The 17,444-nt window shown below is 37.7% G+C and overlaps 3 protein-coding genes across 3 annotated transcripts; all 3 read right to left on the bottom strand.

Moving 5' to 3' along the window:
- Positions 1–377: 377 nt before the first annotated feature.
- Positions 378–5,843, bottom strand: LOC140801967 (uncharacterized). The gene is made up of 5 exons (XM_073157367.1): positions 5,696–5,843; positions 4,285–5,498; positions 4,081–4,203; positions 1,838–2,056; positions 378–951 (listed from the first exon to the last, which is right to left on the bottom strand). The coding sequence occupies exons 2-5, from the start codon at positions 4,447–4,449 to the stop codon at positions 541–543; spliced, it is 918 nt and encodes a 305-aa protein (XP_073013468.1). The 5' UTR covers positions 4,450–5,498; positions 5,696–5,843; the 3' UTR covers positions 378–540.
- A 1,129-nt stretch (positions 5,844–6,972) lies between these two features.
- LOC140802194 (pentatricopeptide repeat-containing protein At3g03580-like) lies at positions 6,973–7,894 on the bottom strand. Its single transcript, XM_073157637.1, has 4 exons — positions 7,713–7,894; positions 7,510–7,671; positions 7,355–7,434; positions 6,973–7,217 (listed from the first exon to the last, which is right to left on the bottom strand). Exons 1-4 carry the CDS (start codon positions 7,892–7,894, stop codon positions 6,973–6,975), a joined length of 669 nt encoding a protein of 222 aa, XP_073013738.1.
- Positions 7,895–8,877: 983 nt separating this feature from the next.
- LOC140801966 (protein NRT1/ PTR FAMILY 4.3-like) lies at positions 8,878–12,452 on the bottom strand. Its single transcript, XM_073157366.1, has 5 exons — positions 11,849–12,452; positions 11,449–11,666; positions 10,904–11,344; positions 9,997–10,151; positions 8,878–9,892 (listed from the first exon to the last, which is right to left on the bottom strand). The coding sequence occupies exons 1-5, from the start codon at positions 11,973–11,975 to the stop codon at positions 9,010–9,012; spliced, it is 1,824 nt and encodes a 607-aa protein (XP_073013467.1). The 5' UTR covers positions 11,976–12,452; the 3' UTR covers positions 8,878–9,009.
- Positions 12,453–17,444: the final 4,992 nt, after the last annotated feature.

The raw sequence follows: 17,444 nt of genomic DNA, 5'->3' as shown, positions 1-17,444 counted from the left end.
ATCCATAAATACCTCTCATGTCGTATCATGCTTGGTAAGCATAGGCCTGCGATGACTAGATTTTGGATAAAACAAAGCCCATTGGAAGTTAGAATTTGTGCGAAATATTTACATACTTTTTAAGGCTAGTTTCATGGATTGATAGAAAGGTATTTATTTCTCAGATGTTGTCTCCAGTCCAGCTTACGATTAAGATTATCAAGAAGATCTCCAAGCTTTTATTCATTTATCTGCTTGCAGTTTAATATCACAGTTCACATATCAAGTGGGCAAGAGATGATGAGCTTACTCACACAAGTCAACAACTTGCCAACAATTATGGTGACAAATAATAGTTTCTCCACCAAAAAAAAAAAACACAAGAGTAGCAGAATAGCTTTGCAAGGGCAAGGTGACATGTTCTCTGTTTAAATGAATCAGATACCCTACAATTTAGCATGATAGTAAGAAGAGAGACAAGATCAAAGTATTGTACACACAACTATTAAGCATGAAAGAATATTAGGAGATAGCATAACATTACAAGAATGTCCTTTTTCATTATTGTTCTCTTGCTCTCTTGCGGGCCAGAAACCGTTCTCGGGCTGCAGCTAAGGCATCATCACTTCTCTTATAGTGTTCGGGTGTTATCTGAATCGCGGATGGTTCTGCAGCCTGTTTGTCTTCTGAAGAGATGTTCACCACCGTGGGCACCTCCGTTGTGGTTAGAACCACATCTTCAGAACCTTTCCGAGCATGGTCAGAGCTCTCAGGTTTTGTGTCAGCTTCCTCTCTCTTTTGAGGTGAGCGTGCAGATGCTTTAGATGTTGACGTGCTAGCTTCAGCTTCTTGGCTGCTTTCATGCGCTCGTTCATGATTCCTAGGCTTTCTGCCCTCTTCCGTCCGTGCACCAAAAGCAACATTCTTGTTGAGGCTAAAGTAGAACTCGCTCAAGTCGCTCTTCTTAGTTACCTTGAATGACAAATATATTTTAGTTAGAGAAATTGAAAATAGGAGAGACATCACTCTTAGCTACATAAAAGGGATTATAACAAAAAAGGTAGAACAAGTACATGCATGCAAAACATAGAGAGAGCAAAATTTATACTATATACAAGTGCAAGATGGAAATTACTCCCTACTTGCTAAGATGGTCTCACAAGATGTTTATGGTTCCGAGAAAAAAAGACTAGTTTATATTGCACTATTTTAGAAACAGGGTTGTGATAAAGAGACAAGTTATGCAACAGCTACTTGTCTCTGGAGTTAACACGTAGCAAGAAATGCAAGTTAAGGACCAGTTTAAACACCACACAGTATGTAATATACTCTTTAAGCACAATTGACTAATCAGTATAAACAAACTACAAAAATAAAAATAAACAACTATATGTATATGTAAGCACGACCTTTCTTCCCTCGCCTTCTCGGAAATGAATCTAGTAGAATGAAAGTGTGGGAAATCAACATATATATAATATCAACGCTCACGCACCATTTATTTATTCAAATCTCATTTCAAAACTGTCATTGCAAAACAACTAGTCAATATGCACAAGACTCCCTAGTTATTGCTGGATCTATGTACACTAAAATTGAAAGCATGCACTTAACAATGGCATCCAAAACTAGTATTTGCATTAGGCTGCATGATTTTCTTCTATTTTCAACAAGAAAAACCTGAATATTTCTTACTATAGCAATTCTATTACTATGCTGATTGTTATACGTAAATATCAACTCTAAGCAATTCAGTTACATGAATATTCACGGAAACAATTCAGTTAGCCAATTAGTACATGACAGATAATGCATAAGATATAAGATAATGACAAGAAAATTTCCTTGAACCACTTACATCTTCCTTTTCCTCACGAAGTTGTCGCAGCCTCTCTTCTTCCAACCATTTTGCCTGTTCAGCAAGCTTCTTTTTGTAGGCACTCGTGACGAACTTCTCTTTCTCCGCAAAGAGGTGATCTTCCTTGCTTCTCTCTTTTAGCAATTTTCTCTCATATACTATCTCATGTTCACGCTCACGTTCTTTTGCTTTATCCATAAGCACCTCAATGTATTTTGACTGAAATGAAGAATAAAAGGATGCTGTCAAAAATCACTTAAGATCCTTACATATGAAGAAAATTTACACAATGTTGAACATAAACACTCAAATAAAAATTAAATGCATGAGAACAGAAGAAATGCTCAATATGAGAACTCGGGATACAACAAAGATGAAATGACCAGATAGAATCCAAAATTAAAGATTATAAAATACAAGTCTGAGAGACATACTAGAAAAGTCTGCTTTTGTTATAAAAACAGGTCAGCATGATTTAAAACCTAGCATAAATAAACCAGTCTGTAAAACTTATCTCCACCAACTCTGTTGTCCATTTTATTTCACAAAACCCATCTATAAGGATATGACGCTTCTGAGTTACCAAAATTCTTCAGAGACCAAACAACAAATGAATATATTTTGATATCAGGTTAATAACTATGTTCAAGTCTCTATTCTGCGACCGGTTGTCCTGTCCTCTTCAATAAGTTGTTCTCTTACAAAATTATTCACATCTAAAGGATTACCTAATCATCCCCACAGCAAGATCCAATCACATTCGCTCCTTACTTCTTGTCTTCATATATTGAACAAGTGGAATACCAAATAACTCATGCACGCCAATTGCCAAATGTCCCCAATTAACAGTTGTACACACCAAATATTACTAAAACTCAAGTTACAACATGAGCAAGTACAACAGTGAAAGTGGTCTTACACGTAGGGCTGTCAAAAAGCTTATTGACTCGTCAGGCTCAAGCCGAGTCGAGCCACACTCGACTCACTCAAGCTCGACTCAGTTAGCTTTAATATATATATATATATATATATATATACATATAATAGTTTGAGTTATTAAGAGCCATTGGATCATAGATCCAACTAATTTCTTAAATCCCTAAGCATGTCGCACTCCAAAAACTCATCTCACCACTCTCATTCTTATGGACTCGCCCTCAAATCCTCTCATCGCTATCTTGCCTTCTGGCAAACCAGGTGTTTCCTCACATCCAAGGGCTTCACAAGAGTGGCACATGGCTTGTGGGTAAGACAGTAAAGCTATTCTTCCTCTCTATTAGCTTTTCGCCCTTGTCGAGCTTATCAGAGACTGTGCTTGTCAGCATGGAATTGCTTGAGAGGGTTACGGCTGAGGCTGAAGAAGCACTGGGGCAGGTAGTCATACTTAGTGTGCAAGACAGTGAAATTTTCTTGGATCTCTTCGGCTTCATTTTTATATAGTGTTCTCTGTTGCATCTTCTTTGCCCCCTATCTTCTACCTTCTCCTCCTCCTTTATATTGCCAGTTACAATTTCTTCCGTCAAAATTATAGAAATTACAAAGTATGAAAACAAATGCATGTCAAGGACTTTTGACTTCTCTAAGACAATAGCCGAGTTCCTTACCAAACAGAGGCAAAGAAGCAAATTCTCTAAGACCTCAAGATTGTTTGGTTGGTCTACCAACATCAGTTGGGGATCACAACTATTTTGATCATGGTAACACAACTAAGGTGAGAGTCCATAGTTTATAGTATGATCTCCTCTTTTGCAGGCTCGGATTCTAATTGAGATCATCCTCTTTCTCGGATAAGTCTTATAGTTCTTCTCCAAGAAGATGCATGATGTCACCTTCTTATGTTGCCAAAATGTTTTGGACCACAGGCTCCATCAAGCTCCAGATGCAATCGGCGACGAACGCCATGGCGTGATTGGGTACATGGAGGAGCCTAGATCGATCAACCCCATGATTAATCGAGCTATCGAGCTGAGCTAGACTTATCTAGCTCGTCTCGAGCTCAAGCCGATTTCGAGCTGAGAAAATAATGCTATTGAGCCGAGCTGGGCTTAGCTCGCTCAAGCTCAGCTCATTTACACCCCCTACTTACACGCATTGATTTTTTTTCTCCTTTCCTTAATAAGCTCCTAAAGAAATACCCAAAAACATAAAACAAGTTCATCAAACCAATAAGAACATTCAACACAAATCTAATTAGCGGTAGATGTACAAAAAAATTTGAGGACGAAAACAAAGAAACAACTAACCTTCCTCTCTGCGCGATCCTGGGTCTTGGGGCGGGAAATCTTCTCCTTCATCTCATCGTAAACCCCATCGTAGTCAAAAACCGAGGGGTCCTCCTTCAGCGCCTTCGCGTACTGCTCCTCAACCTATTCTTGCGCCAAAATAAAAAATTTAGGGCTTTCGAAGCACGAACAGTTAAGAGGGGGAAAAAAAATTAGGGCTTTTACCTTCTTAAGGGCCTTATTCTTGGAGGCCTGGCGAGAAATCTCCTTCTCCACGTCGTCGTCGTCGTCTCCGCCGAACGCGAAGGCCGGCGGCGGAGGAGGAGGCCGAGCCGCCGCCGGCTTCGACTGCGACGGCGGGATCCGAAGCTGGAGTCCGTACTTCTTCATTCCTAACCCTAGGCTTCGCGAAGCAAAGATTCGAGAGGGAGGAAGAGGGGAAAGGAAGCAACTCTTGGGGTGACAACGTTAATACGATTGAACAGTACAAATCCCGGGTCGGATTCAGACAACCCTAGACTCCGACCCGCAAGGGAGGAGTACGAGAGCGAAACGGGTCGGATAATGTTTGATCCGACCAGGTTCCACTCCTAATATTTATATCTTATCATATAAATATTTATCATTCGATCGCTATATTCATAAACAAGTTAATTTTACTCTATCAATGACTAATAGAATAGAAAATATTATATTACTCCTAAAATACTCCCTATTTGACATTAAAATCTAGTTCTCCATTTATTTTTATTTTAACTTAAAAAACTTATTCAAAGATATTAAGATTATTTTTATCTATGATGAAGTATTTTTGAGACATTTTAAGTAAAATGGAAGGATCCAAGATAAATATTAATATTCTAAGGGAGTTAATAATAATAACAAGGACAAAATGTACGGTGTTATTGATAAATTTCCCTTACTTTTTATATATATTACTAATCCGAAAAAAAATCCAAAAGAATTATTTATTAATTATTTTACATTGTACAGCCTAAAAAAGAAAGAAAGAAATACTAACCTGGATAACAAATCCGCATATAGTAGTATATGTACATGTATTGTGTATTGCATCTTTGCACACATTGAACCAAATGGACTAGATTTTTTCTCTCTGTTTTGTTGATTAGAAAATGGACAGGATTTGGCACCAGCAATGAGATATCCAGTTATATAATAATGCTCAGAGCTTCTGAATTCAGGGGTTACTCTGTGTTCTTGCAATGACATATGGTTAGTGGAACTCAAAATATTGCCTGCATGGATTGGAATCTTGTTGTTGCGTAGTCAAATGCATAACATAGTAAATCTAAATCTGGATGCTTACTGTAATCACCATCCTCAGCCACCACTTGAATTGCAAGGTCATCTCTGCAAGTATCATTGTGTTCTACTTCCTCCTTTCATCTGTTATAATGATTCCAGATTGCTGAACATATCTGCAAAATCAAACATTACATGGATATCAAGCTTGTTGATGCAAAAAAAACGGCGATAAACAGCTTGCTAAAATGCGTCTTAGTGTCGAGCGAATTTCTATCAATCTCCATTAAGTGAATTTCTTCTTATTTTCACTAATTCGCAGTTTCAGAAGCAATAGAACTTCTGATGGTAGTACCAGACTACCAGACCATACCTGAATTGCTGGATCATTAGTCATGTGAAAGAACTGGTGGAACTTGGCTCTGATAAATTGAAACGCCATCTGAACAAAATAGTTCTTTTTGCAGCAATCTCAGCAAGATTGAGATTCTCCATTTTCTTTGCATGCATTTAGCAGTATCTACCAAACTAGTGAACAGGGATCAAAAGGCATGCTCTCAATCAAACTCTTTGTTTCTCGTAATATTCCACTCGACATAGTGTGTCAACCATGCAAAATTAGTGCTCCTCACATGGAACAATGCTATAATCTGCATGCATGGATTTAAAATAATTCCAAGCTTCCAACACCAAGCCTGTATGGCTACAAGCAGAGAGGACACAAACAAATGACATTGTTAGATTTGAATCCCACAATTGTCATTTGTTCAAATACTTTAATCGCATCTGTCACATGATCATTATGGGCATAAGCACAAATTAAAGAGTTCCATGTGATAACATCTTTACGTGCAATTGTGTGAAATATCTTGGCAGATCCATGAATGTGACCACACTTACCAATACATGGTTATGAGCGAGTTGAAAAGTGCCGCATCTGTTCACATGCTCTTTTGATGACATGAGCATGAAATTGAGATCCCGACTTGATCTCTGAGAGTGTTGCACAAGCCAAGCAAATGCTTGCATAGATTATATGATTAACTTCAATGTCGTTTCTATTCATAATTATGTAAAACTTCACAGATTCTTCAGCAAGCCCATTCTGTGCATCCTGAAACCATAGCATTCCACGAGATGTTATCAGGGGAAGAGGTGTCTTCAAACATTGCAAAAGCATCCTCCATCACTTGACAATTGGAGTACATTGTGATTAAGGAATTTACAAGAGCTGTTTCAACGGTTAACCCGGGCATGAAATTGCTTGCCAATAAATAATATACCAGCAGAACTACATCTATCTAGTAAAGCTGAATATGAGTATTCATTGGGCTCAATTCCTGATTCTTTCATTTTTTCTGCCAAATTTGAGACAATGTTACATAATCCAGAATGAGCAAAACACATAAGCAATGTGTTCCATGAGAAAAGATCTGGTTTCTCAATTTCATAAAAAATCTTCTCCATTTCTTTTACTTCACCACTGTGAGAATACATCTCAAGTAGAGAGTTGGTCGAGTGAGGAACTTTTTCAAAACCAGCTTTTACAACAGACCCATGAATTTGTTCCCCTAATTATAGACAATGGAGGTTTGAACAGCTACAAATGGCACTTGACAGCATTACTTCATCCACCCAATATCCCTCTAATTAGTCCTGGATGAAGAGCTCGACTGACTCCTCATACATGCCAATATTTCTATATAAATTCATCATCAGATTGAATGATATCCCATCCCTGAGTTCCATGCATCGAAGTACATTCTTCGCATCCTCCAAACCCATACTTTTACAATATATTGTCAGGATAATATTATCAGTCCCTTGATCAACATGTTCTCTCAATTTCAATATCTGAACATGCACGCTCTTTGCATTCTCAGTAATAGTAAGGGCTACACAACAAGACAGAGAGCTCATCACTAATCAAATAGTTCCATGTAACGATATCCCATGATTTAGACCAATTAAGCAAATTCTGTGCATCATCCAAACTATCAAATTTCGAGTACATAGTGATAAGTGAATTAACCACAGAAATGTCCTGTCTCCAAACCAACCTTAATAACGTAGTCATGGAGCTGGATTGCAAAATCGTTCAAATCAGATGATCTGCGCAAACTCATTAAGCTAGAAACTGCATAGAAGCTGAAAGTTACACCAACTTGGCAACAATATGTAAACTACTTAGAAGCATCATTGAACAATCGTTGTTGGGAGTAACCCCTCAACAATATCTCAACTGAAGCATCATCAAAATTGCACATTTCCTCCCACAATTTCTGAAATTCCTCAACTCCTTCAGAATCAACAGAAAACCCTTCAACAACGCATTCCCAACACAACGATCTATCAAAAACCCAGAACACAAAATGAGGCCATGAACTTGCCGTAGATATTTGGAGTCGCCCAACTTAGCTGAAGCAACAACGAAGGACACGAAACTCGCCTGGGTCGGCCGGATTCCAGCCCACATCATCTGGCAGAAGAAGTAAAACCCACTTGGGAATAATCCAGACCCGACAAACCCAGTAACCATAGTGTTCCATGAAACCACATCCCTCGCAGGCATTACATCAAAAAGGTGAAGTGCATGTCGCTCTAAACCACAAATCCGATACAAATGAAGGAGATCGTTGCACAAAACCAAATTCAACTCCGACCCAGATCGTAGAATAAAGGCATGACGCAACCTTTGCCGACCGCAAGGATCCACAAGCAATGGAATCACGTAGAAAAGAAATGAGATGGGAACAGTTGGTAATTTTTCCTAAACTCGAGTAATTTCATTAAACTCTACTTTCTAACGACCAACGCGGATTTTTACATATAAATTTACTTTCTTAACTATAGCATTAATCTCCACAAATATCATGCTCATTAGGTCTGAACAATTCCCAGACAGTAGGAATTAATATCTAAACTCGAGAATCCTTCTCCCTCTTTTACTTTTTACTTTTTCCTTTTGGAATTAGTTCTCTGGCAACCTTCTTGTATCAAAACTGCCATCATTCTTTTTCCCTAAGATGCCATTTAAACTTAGACCACTAGAGAAGCACCTTTCAGAAGAAAATAAGACCTGGCCCTATCTATTGCATCTCCAGGTGGTTAGAATATGCAGCTTTCACACAAAAGCTAAACAGGCCCACTGGGGGTTTTCACTAGCAAATACTCTTTATGGAAAGATGGAACACTAGTTTCATCTATCTTTATGGAATGGCATGACTCCAGGGAGAGGCATGTTATGTGACATGTCTATGATTAAAAAGTGACAAAGACAAAGAAATTGGAGCCTTTCTCCACCCACCACCATGGTGGGGTTGGGGTTACTCATCCATTCATCCCCCCCATGATGCATGATGCATGATGCATCCCTATGTGGACCCTTCTTAACTGCCTAAAGAAAAGTTCCCTTCCACTACATCAACTTCACACAACAACAACAAAAAAATTAAAAAAAAAGAAAGAATTAGGATGTGAAAGAGATGGAAATAGACCTAACTTGTTTTGTTGTTATTAGAATATAAAATATAAAAACCGCCGTTCTTCTATAAGTAAGAGAAATATATGGGTTTTTTTTTTCATAATTATCATTTCTAGAACTTTTGATTCTTTTAATACAAGGTCAAGAGAAGGAAAAAAAAATGTTAAAAAAGGGGAGGGTGGTGGATTTTTAATTATGCCTTGTCACAGGAGTATATTCTCAGTTTCAACATGCTTGGAGGAGCTGAGTTGCTCTTGCTGATCACCACTGAGAGCATCTGTTTGATTGGTTGAGGTGTTGTAGGAGTACCATCTTGACCAGAAGAGGTAGTTGAAGAAGTTGAGAAGGCTCATGGCTGCCAAGAGCCAATAGAAGAGATCTAATTTGTCCTTGTTCAGATCATTGTCAGTGAGCCAGCCACCCTTTGATGAGCTAGAAGTGATCTTGTTCACCAATGAGACAAGGAGGGAGCTGAGGAAGAATCCAAATGAGTAGGAGCAGTATGTCATGGAAGTTAGGAAAGATTGCATGCCAGCCAATGACTGCTTGTAGAAGAATTCAATGAGACCCACAGCAGTGAACATCTCTGAGAGCCCAAATATGAGGAACTGTGGTGCTATCCAGAAGATGGTTATGAGCTTGTCTGACTCAAGAGCCACATCCCTCCTCTTCTTCTCGACGAGCGCCGCTGCGACCATCGAGAAGGTGACCGTGAACAGCCCAACACCGATGCGTTGCAGAGGGGTGATACCGGATTCCCTACCGGTGATCCTTCGCGCCAGAGGCACAAATCCTACTTCATAGGCAGGGACAAGAACTATGAGCATTATGTAAGGGATGGCTTGGAGGGAAGCAGGGGGAATTTGAAAAGATTTGGTGAGTTGGGTGTTCATGGAGCTCCCTTGCTGCACTGAGAATGTCTGGAGCTGAGCTAGGATTGTGTTGAAGATTATGGTGCAGGCAAAGATAGGTATCACTGAGAGGAGTATCTTCACTTGCTCTACTTGTGTCTCAGTGCATAGCCTCCATGGGCTCTCCTTCATGTTAGTCCCATCCTGAACTTTGATGCATGCCTTGTCCAAGAACCTAAATCCATAGCAAAATTCATGAAGCATATTTTAATTTTACTTGCACTAGTAACGAAGAAATTTGTCGCGTTCATAGGATTTACGGTAGACAGAGATGCTAACCTGAATTTATCGGTATGTCGAATGTTTCTGACACGAGAAGGCGGTTCAGAAACGTTAACGATTACATGGCTCGGTAAATTGTTCTGGCTGTGTTGCAGCATTTCAGAACTAGATGGGCATACTTGCTTCCTCTTAGTAATTGCAGCAACAAATACCTGCAATTATTTTAAGATCAAATCAAATTAGACACAATATGTATTTATTCTTTTGCACTGTTTCAGACTACTAGTTGATTCAGCAACATACAAACCATGCCAAATTACTAGTCTGATAATTTTGATACAAATCTCCATTGGCACAGATACTACTCAGTAGAATACAAGGATGGCTCTAATTAATAGTTATCCAACTGTTTTGCGCATTGAAAAATATTCATCATAGTATAAATTATAGAGGAAAATTTTATCCTTAATTCATATAAGAACAAAAAAAGGCGGGATCTCGCTCATGATGTTCGCTATGTTAGTCATGGGAAATTTAATCACTAGCATGGAAGCTGAGCAAATACAAGTCAACATAGTCTAACAAAATTAATTGCAATCTAATATGCACGCTGCCAAGAACTGTCATAAGCACTAACCAACTGTTATGTCTTCATTGACATTAATAAAAAGCTGAGCTGAAAGAAGGAAGATTTGTCCACTCTACAGTCTACAACTCAGAGTAGACTAGAAGGAGAGTTATTGTTCAATTAGTACCATAAATTATAAGCAGACAATTATCTTCACACATAAGCACTTGAAAGTTGAAACAATCCTCAGTGTGCAGTTCTCATGAAAATATAATGACTTACCAAAGGAAAGTGCAATCTTCGTGGCATTATCTGTTGCACTTTTCACCAGAATATATGCCAGATAAATCAATCCAAGTCATAGCTACACAGAGGAATAAAGTGATGAAATCTTACTCTTGCAATTGGAGTAAAGATGCTGCCCTGAGGAGGCTTATTCCTGTAGAAGCACACACCACAAATTAAACTAGTGAGAGCCATCACCATGGCAACTGCTGATACACCAAAACCGACAGCCATGCCAGACTTGGTCTGGACCCAAATTAGTACAGTGAGAGCTATGAGCTCGCCGACGCAGAAGCTGAAGTAGGCAGAGTTGAAGTATGTCGAAAGCCTCTTCGACTGATTAGGCTCATCCTTTCTGAACTGGTCTGCACCATGAGCAATCATGTTAGGCTTTAGGCAGCCACTCCCTAAGGCAACCAAGTAGAGGGCAATGAAGAATATGGTGGCCTTGAATCCTTCAGCCTCCTCGCAGTGCTCTACATTGGACATCATGTTGCATTGAGGCGGTCTCAGTTGGCGAAGACTCGCCTGAACTGATAGTAGTATAAATCCCTGATGAAATCCAATACAAACAACCAAACATGTCAAAAAACAACAACAAGAAGAAGAAATAGTGTAGGAATAAAGCCTTGGAAGAAGAAGAACACAAGACTTACAGAGAGCTCCACAAATCCAAAGATGAGCATAGTCCAGAAGCTCCCCAGGTAAGAATCTGAGAGGAAGCCACCAACCAGAGACAAGAGGAAGATAGTCCCTATGAAGTTGGTCACGACGTTTGCCGATTTCGACAGGGGGAAGTGCATCTCATTGAACACATATGTGATCAGATTGTTCCCCACAGCAGCAATTGCCATGATTTCAAATGCTTGGATTCCTGTAAACAACCAGCAGCAACAAACAATAACAAATAAAAAAATTTCTATCAATCCTCAGATAAATCCTCATCCAAACTAATCATTATACTTAGATCAAATAATTAGTAAGGGAGAGAGAGAGAGAGAGAGAGAGAGAGAGAGAGAGAGAGAGAGAGAGAGAGAGAGAGAGAGAGAGAGAGACCTAGTACAAAGACAGCAGCTCTCATGCCACCATGCTTATTGGGCTTGCTTGGTTTGCCCCTCCAATCAACAGAAACCTCAGCAAGCATGGAGTCTGCTTTGCAATTCTGTCTTGTTTCCATATCCATATCCTCCTCCTCCTACTCAAACTCCTCTTACTCCTCTTCAACACACACACAACCACACCTTTTATGGACTTCAGTAGGAAAGAATCTCTTGGAGAGAGCTCACAACCAACTACGAGACTACCTCACATACATACATACAACTCTGGTAAAATTAAGGCAAGTTGGTGCAGTTATTTATAATAGTTTCTGATTGAGAGGAACAAGTTTACACCTCTGGTGAAAAGCATCATGGGGCTATGAACAGTTACTGGATAGTGCAGGTCTCTGTTAGAGGGTCAGAGTTTGTTGTGCTTTTCAGTGAGCCCAAGTGGGTGTAGATCAGCACCCATGTATTTTTTTTAAAAAAAATTTAAAAAAAAGGAAGAAAAAAGAAGAAGAAGAAGAAGAAGAAGAAGAAGAAGAAGTTTCCCTCATGTAAGATCTTGTTAAAATGGCATATGCCAATCACATCATTTGGTACTGGATGGTAAATATGAGATAAATGAGCCAATTGGTGATGTGCAACAGGAGTGGGAGGCAGAAAGATGGCATTCCCCACAAGGCCAATTTAATACTTATCCACACAACCACATAATTGATCTTATTATCATGACATAATTTTTATTCTCATATGCTCACATATGGACAGATGCAAGAGAACAATGTGATCCTTTTCCTGTGAGCTATCATCAAAGGCTAAGTTTGCATATTAACAAGTCTCAAAAGAAGGAAATTCTAATACCCATTCGCACCCTACTATATGGATATTTATTATTCGACTCTCTGTATTTGATTTCTACTGTCTCAAGAACACCCGATACTAATCAACAATATATTCATATTAGTAAGATGTGAACGTTAATAAACTGCATGTTTACAAATGGAAATTAGCAATTCAAAAGTGTTTTGATGGATGATTAAATATATATATCCTCCCTAGCATTGGATGGCATTGGTTAATACTTTCGTAGTGGTGCTACTAGTGCTGATTCATATTGCTCCTACTAACTAAATATGCCATCACCACCACTCCCACTACTCCCAATTTTTTCATCACTATCCTTTGGTTGCTCCTGGTGGTGTTATTTTTTTTCCTTTTTTTTTTACCTCCCACTATTTAAGTGGCCCTACTTTACCAATTACCACTTGCTCTCGTAACATCATTGAAATGCAATAGTTTCCATCTAATAGCTATTCTGGGCCCCTGAGCAAAATTACTGGAGCTTGATCCGGGCATCCAATGAGGAATCGACGGTCAAATGAAGGTTGATTCATTAGGGTTTATCTACTTGGTCTTCTAGATGGGCATGATTAAAATAGGGCAGCACCCGCACGAGCGGTGCAGCAGGTGAAGTGGGCCCAATTCAAGTCAAGACGGATAAGGGAATAGAGGTGAGTGCCACAACTTATATCTGTGTATGATGTCATAGGATCAGAGCTAGTAATCAGGGTCGTTGAATATGCAAGATCGATGCGCTACTTACTGTATATTCAAACAGTGCACTTAAATCAACCTGAACGAGACCTGAATCCACCGCACGAGCGGTGGGTGAAGTGGAGCCCATAACCTCATGGTTCACAACATGGTAAGTGGGAGTTTTACAAAATAGCCCATGCCCATATCCATTAAGGCCAAAAAGTATGTATCCAAACTTTTTCTCACTAGTATTATAGGTCATGGTCATCTGATGTTTATATGTTTGTTTTAGGGTTTGTATGATCCAGAGGCTACTGCATGTAGAAGCTATAAAGTAGTGAACTTTCTTATTCCAAGACTAAATTTAGGAAGTATGGATCTAAAGATTTGACCCAAGTAGTTAGGAATTAGATCAAAGATTTTTTCTATCCCTATTTTCATTTATCAATCGGTCAATTAACATCAAACATACTTAAACTCTCCGATACTATATTAGATAATCGAGCAATTTAGAAACTTAAACTGTTAGATAATATACGTGTACCATTAAAACTATCGTTTAAAAACGACATTTGCTACCATTTATTTAATTACCATGAGATCATATGGTAGTGAAGTAATAATTTGGCTTAATTATTTTGTAATGTTGTTATCACTAGAAAGGGACACCAAATATCTTAATGGAAGCTGACATTAGTGTGTTAGGCTTAAGCTGGATTTACTTGCGGTGGATAGCAACAAAATGAATCAAATGGTGGGATTTTTTTCTTTTTCCTTTCTTTTTTACCCTTCTCTTTTTGTTGTGGTGTACCAACAACCATCATTACTTACACCTTTCCAAGTCAACCCAGGTTTGAAATTTTTGGTGATCTCATTAGGGTTACAAAAGTCTACTGGGGGCACAATCATCCCACTGAAAGGAAATAAATAATCACTTAACATTTCAACCTTGTCAACAGAAAAAATAATAATTATCTACCAAAGTTCCAATTTACAAATCAATTCCTCCTCCGTTTAGTTCATAAGAATTTTTTTAAACTATTAAAAATATTTCAAGTATCCTTTTCTGTAAGGTTTTATTATATTTTTCACACATTAGTTGTCACATGAGTAGCTATATAATATGTTTGTTAGAATATAAAAATAATCGTTCTCTAACGGCTTAAGCTTTCAAAGTAATCGGTGAGTTACAATTAGCATCAGAATTAGAGGTCCGTGAGTTTAATTTTACGACGCCTATATTTTCTTCTATTTACGATGTTAGGAGGATGCTGCATTTTCAATAGTTTAGAAAGTCTATACATCAAAAAAAATTCAAAAAAATATATAAAAAAGAGTGATAGTAATATAATTATCTCAAAAAAAAAAAAACAAAAAAATACCAGTAGATAAGGGAGGAAAAAAAACCTTTAAACTGGGTTTAGAAAAAAAAAAAAAAAGGTTAAAAAGATATAAAAAAAAATGAAACAGCCTACCGACCAACTGCAGTGCAGCACTTTCCATTGCTTCTCTCACTAGGAAAGGTCAAAGGACAATTGGATTTGTTGGTCTTTGAGCACCCCAAAAGTGCTACATTATATCCAAAGATTTCTTTCTCCCTTCCTTTTATTTTGAAAGGCTCCTGATCCTGATGGTTTTTCCGATCGGGATTTAGTATCCCGATCACATGGAGTGCCCCGCGGGGCATAGAGTCGACGAGTGGCAACCACTCCTCGGATTTTAAGGCTGGCCTCTACTTTTATCGTCGGATTAAAATGATATATTCTTCTAAATTTATCTCACTGATCTAACTGCTTTGTAATAGATTATAAACATTATATATATGATTTGTCTTAGGATTAATGAAGAACTTAGTGGAATTTATGATGTCAGCTGATTGAATGTTTACATGTGGCATTTGCCGACAATGCTATTGTCTAGAAGAAATATTTGACTCTTTTGCCTCAAGTGGTTGAGAAATTTAGTACAAAGAAGGCTAAAGAGTCCACTTAGAAACTATCTACTTAGCATATGCAAACGCATGCTCTAGTAGTTGAAGGTGGAGAGCAATGCAAATGGTTGTCTTCATATGCTTTCTATGTGTGACTTGTGAGACCACATTAGTTTTAAGCTTCTTCTAGTTTTTAATCTCTTTCTATTTCCTTTCAAACAAAAGTCAGTTCAAATTCAAAGGGGAGCATCACTCTTTTGCTTGAATTCATTTGTTACATCTAAATCTAATTCTATCATATACAACTATAACAAAGTCAAAGTGATGTAAGCAGGAGCCTCGTGCACTAGGATGCCGTTTAAAAAATATATCCTAATTCGCGCGACAAGATCCTACTCTATAGATATGAGCAAAGCTAATCTAGTGGATATCCACATGAACTTGATCATAAATGAAGCTTAAACTTGATCTTTGTCACTAATAAACTAGTGCAAAATATAACTCTAACCCTATCTATCTATGTTTAGGTTAGGCAAGATCCTTCAAAAAGAAAGATACTCTAGCTTCTTTTAGCTTAAACATAAGATTGGCAGTCTCCTCAAATGACAAGGAACATAATCCTCATGTTTTAGAATTTTTTGTAGAAACCTCTGATACTCGTAAGCATGGAAAAAGCCTATGAGAGGTCTAGAAATATATAATATATAAAGTCGTCGACATCCGTTATTTTAATTTATATACAATGTCCTCCAATATCTTCATTAGTTTACTTAATTACAAGTTACAACTCATGTAGATGGGAGAATTGGAGGTCCAAGTAGGATTCAACTAGATGTGCAATTTTTTTATCTTACAAGGTACAAGAAAAGCATTAAGAGTAGGGACATAAGCCTAAGAGAGAAAAGAGGGGGAGTGAACCACTCAAAGGCTCCATTTCTGATTGCTGTTAAAGAAGCATTAGGCTGCCAAGTGTGTTGGAGCTCCGACATCTTAGCATTTTTCTTGTCTCTAATCAAAACCTACAAGTATTTTTTTTTTCAAAGACTAATCTACTGCTTGTTGTAGACCCTATCTAGTGTTGCTTGCCTCAATTTCAGAGGGAAGTAGAGCTAAATATATTTGGTGATATCTAGTGTTGCTTGCCTGCAATTTCATGCATATAAAGGAAAATTGGTTGACATTCAATGAATTTGACATGTTGATAAATATCATCATGATGTTACAGTAGAATTGTTTAAAAGCTGATTCTATTATAATTATACACATATATGATATCTTTTTTATCTGATATATATATATATATATATATATATATATATATATATATATATATATATATATATATATATATATATATAAGATGATATCTGTTTTAAATCCATCAATAGCTTAAAGATCATGACTACATTCTTGGTAGATTCCTTCTGTAATGGAGTTGCCCAAACTTGCATTTTTCCTACTTTGAAGTTGGCTTCTCATTGAAGTAATTAACAAAGTGGGTTTGCATCTTCTTGGAAGGTCTCACCTCTTCTTCCAGTTTTTGTCACACTCAAAAGTGCAATGCTGTGTCTTTCCACATTCCAATCTCAACACATCAAAACCTCGTGGACTATGAATTTGCTGACTTTGGTGAAGAACTTGGACTTCATGGGTAAGTTGTTGTGCACTATGTATGCACACCTTTTGACTTATGTTGATTGTATAGGTAAAGTAAAGTAGGTTGACAATATTTATCCACTCCCATTTAGATCATTCATCTGACCTTATGCTTGTTTGTGTCAAATCATTCATGGGATAATATTTACAAATTAGAAGTCATGATACCAATATATCATGCAAGTTACTAAATTTGACTGTAGGATTGAGAAAATGTCAAATTGATTAGATACATACCCAATATTGAAGCACTTAGTCACTGACTTGTGGAGAATAAGGTATTCTTTGCTCAGTAGATTAAAAGAGAGAAATAGTTGGATAAAGAGTTCTTTTTCTCTTTTTTTCATTTGTAAAGCAAGCACTATGTTGAATATTAACCACATGCCAACCTTCATATACATATATTTGACCAGATCTCCTAGTGCTTGCTTTCGTGTGAAATCTACTTAGCATTCTTTATCTAATAAGTGGGACTTTAATTCAACCT

The sequence above is a fragment of the Typha latifolia genome, chromosome 15, assembly GCF_019914945.1.
Source record: "Typha latifolia isolate L0001 chromosome 15, TyphaL0001v2, whole genome shotgun sequence".
In the NCBI taxonomy this organism is placed as follows: Eukaryota; Viridiplantae; Streptophyta; class Magnoliopsida; order Poales; family Typhaceae; genus Typha; species Typha latifolia.
This window is presented reverse-complemented; position numbering and strand designations above follow the sequence as displayed.

Excerpts from the sequence above, each read along its gene's own strand:
- LOC140802194 (XM_073157637.1), bottom strand. The coding sequence starts at position 7,894 with ATGCCTGCGAGGGATGTGGTTTCATGGAACACTATGGTTACTGGGTTT. Across the intron at positions 7,672-7,712 it reads GGCGACTCCAAATATCTACG|ATCGTTGTGTTGGGAATGCG; the intron begins GCAAGTTCATGG and ends GGTTTTTGATAG. Across the intron at positions 7,218-7,354 it reads GGAGACAGGACATTTCTGTG|CCCTTACTATTACTGAGAAT; the intron begins GTTAATTCACTT and ends CTTGTTGTGTAG.
- LOC140801967 (XM_073157367.1), bottom strand. The coding sequence starts at position 4,449 with ATGAAGAAGTACGGACTCCAGCTTCGGATCCCGCCGTCGCAGTCGAAG. Across the intron at positions 4,204-4,284 it reads AGAATAAGGCCCTTAAGAAG|GTTGAGGAGCAGTACGCGAA; the intron begins GTAAAAGCCCTA and ends GCGCAAGAATAG. Across the intron at positions 2,057-4,080 it reads AGGATCGCGCAGAGAGGAAG|TCAAAATACATTGAGGTGCT; the intron begins GTTAGTTGTTTC and ends TCTTCATTTCAG.
- LOC140801966 (XM_073157366.1), bottom strand. The coding sequence starts at position 11,975 with ATGGATATGGAAACAAGACAGAATTGCAAAGCAGACTCCATGCTTGCT. Across the intron at positions 11,345-11,448 it reads TTGGATTTGTGGAGCTCTCT|GGATTTATACTACTATCAGT; the intron begins GTAAGTCTTGTG and ends GGATTTCATCAG. Across the intron at positions 10,152-10,903 it reads TCTTTACTCCAATTGCAAGA|GTATTTGTTGCTGCAATTAC; the intron begins GTAAGATTTCAT and ends AAATAATTGCAG.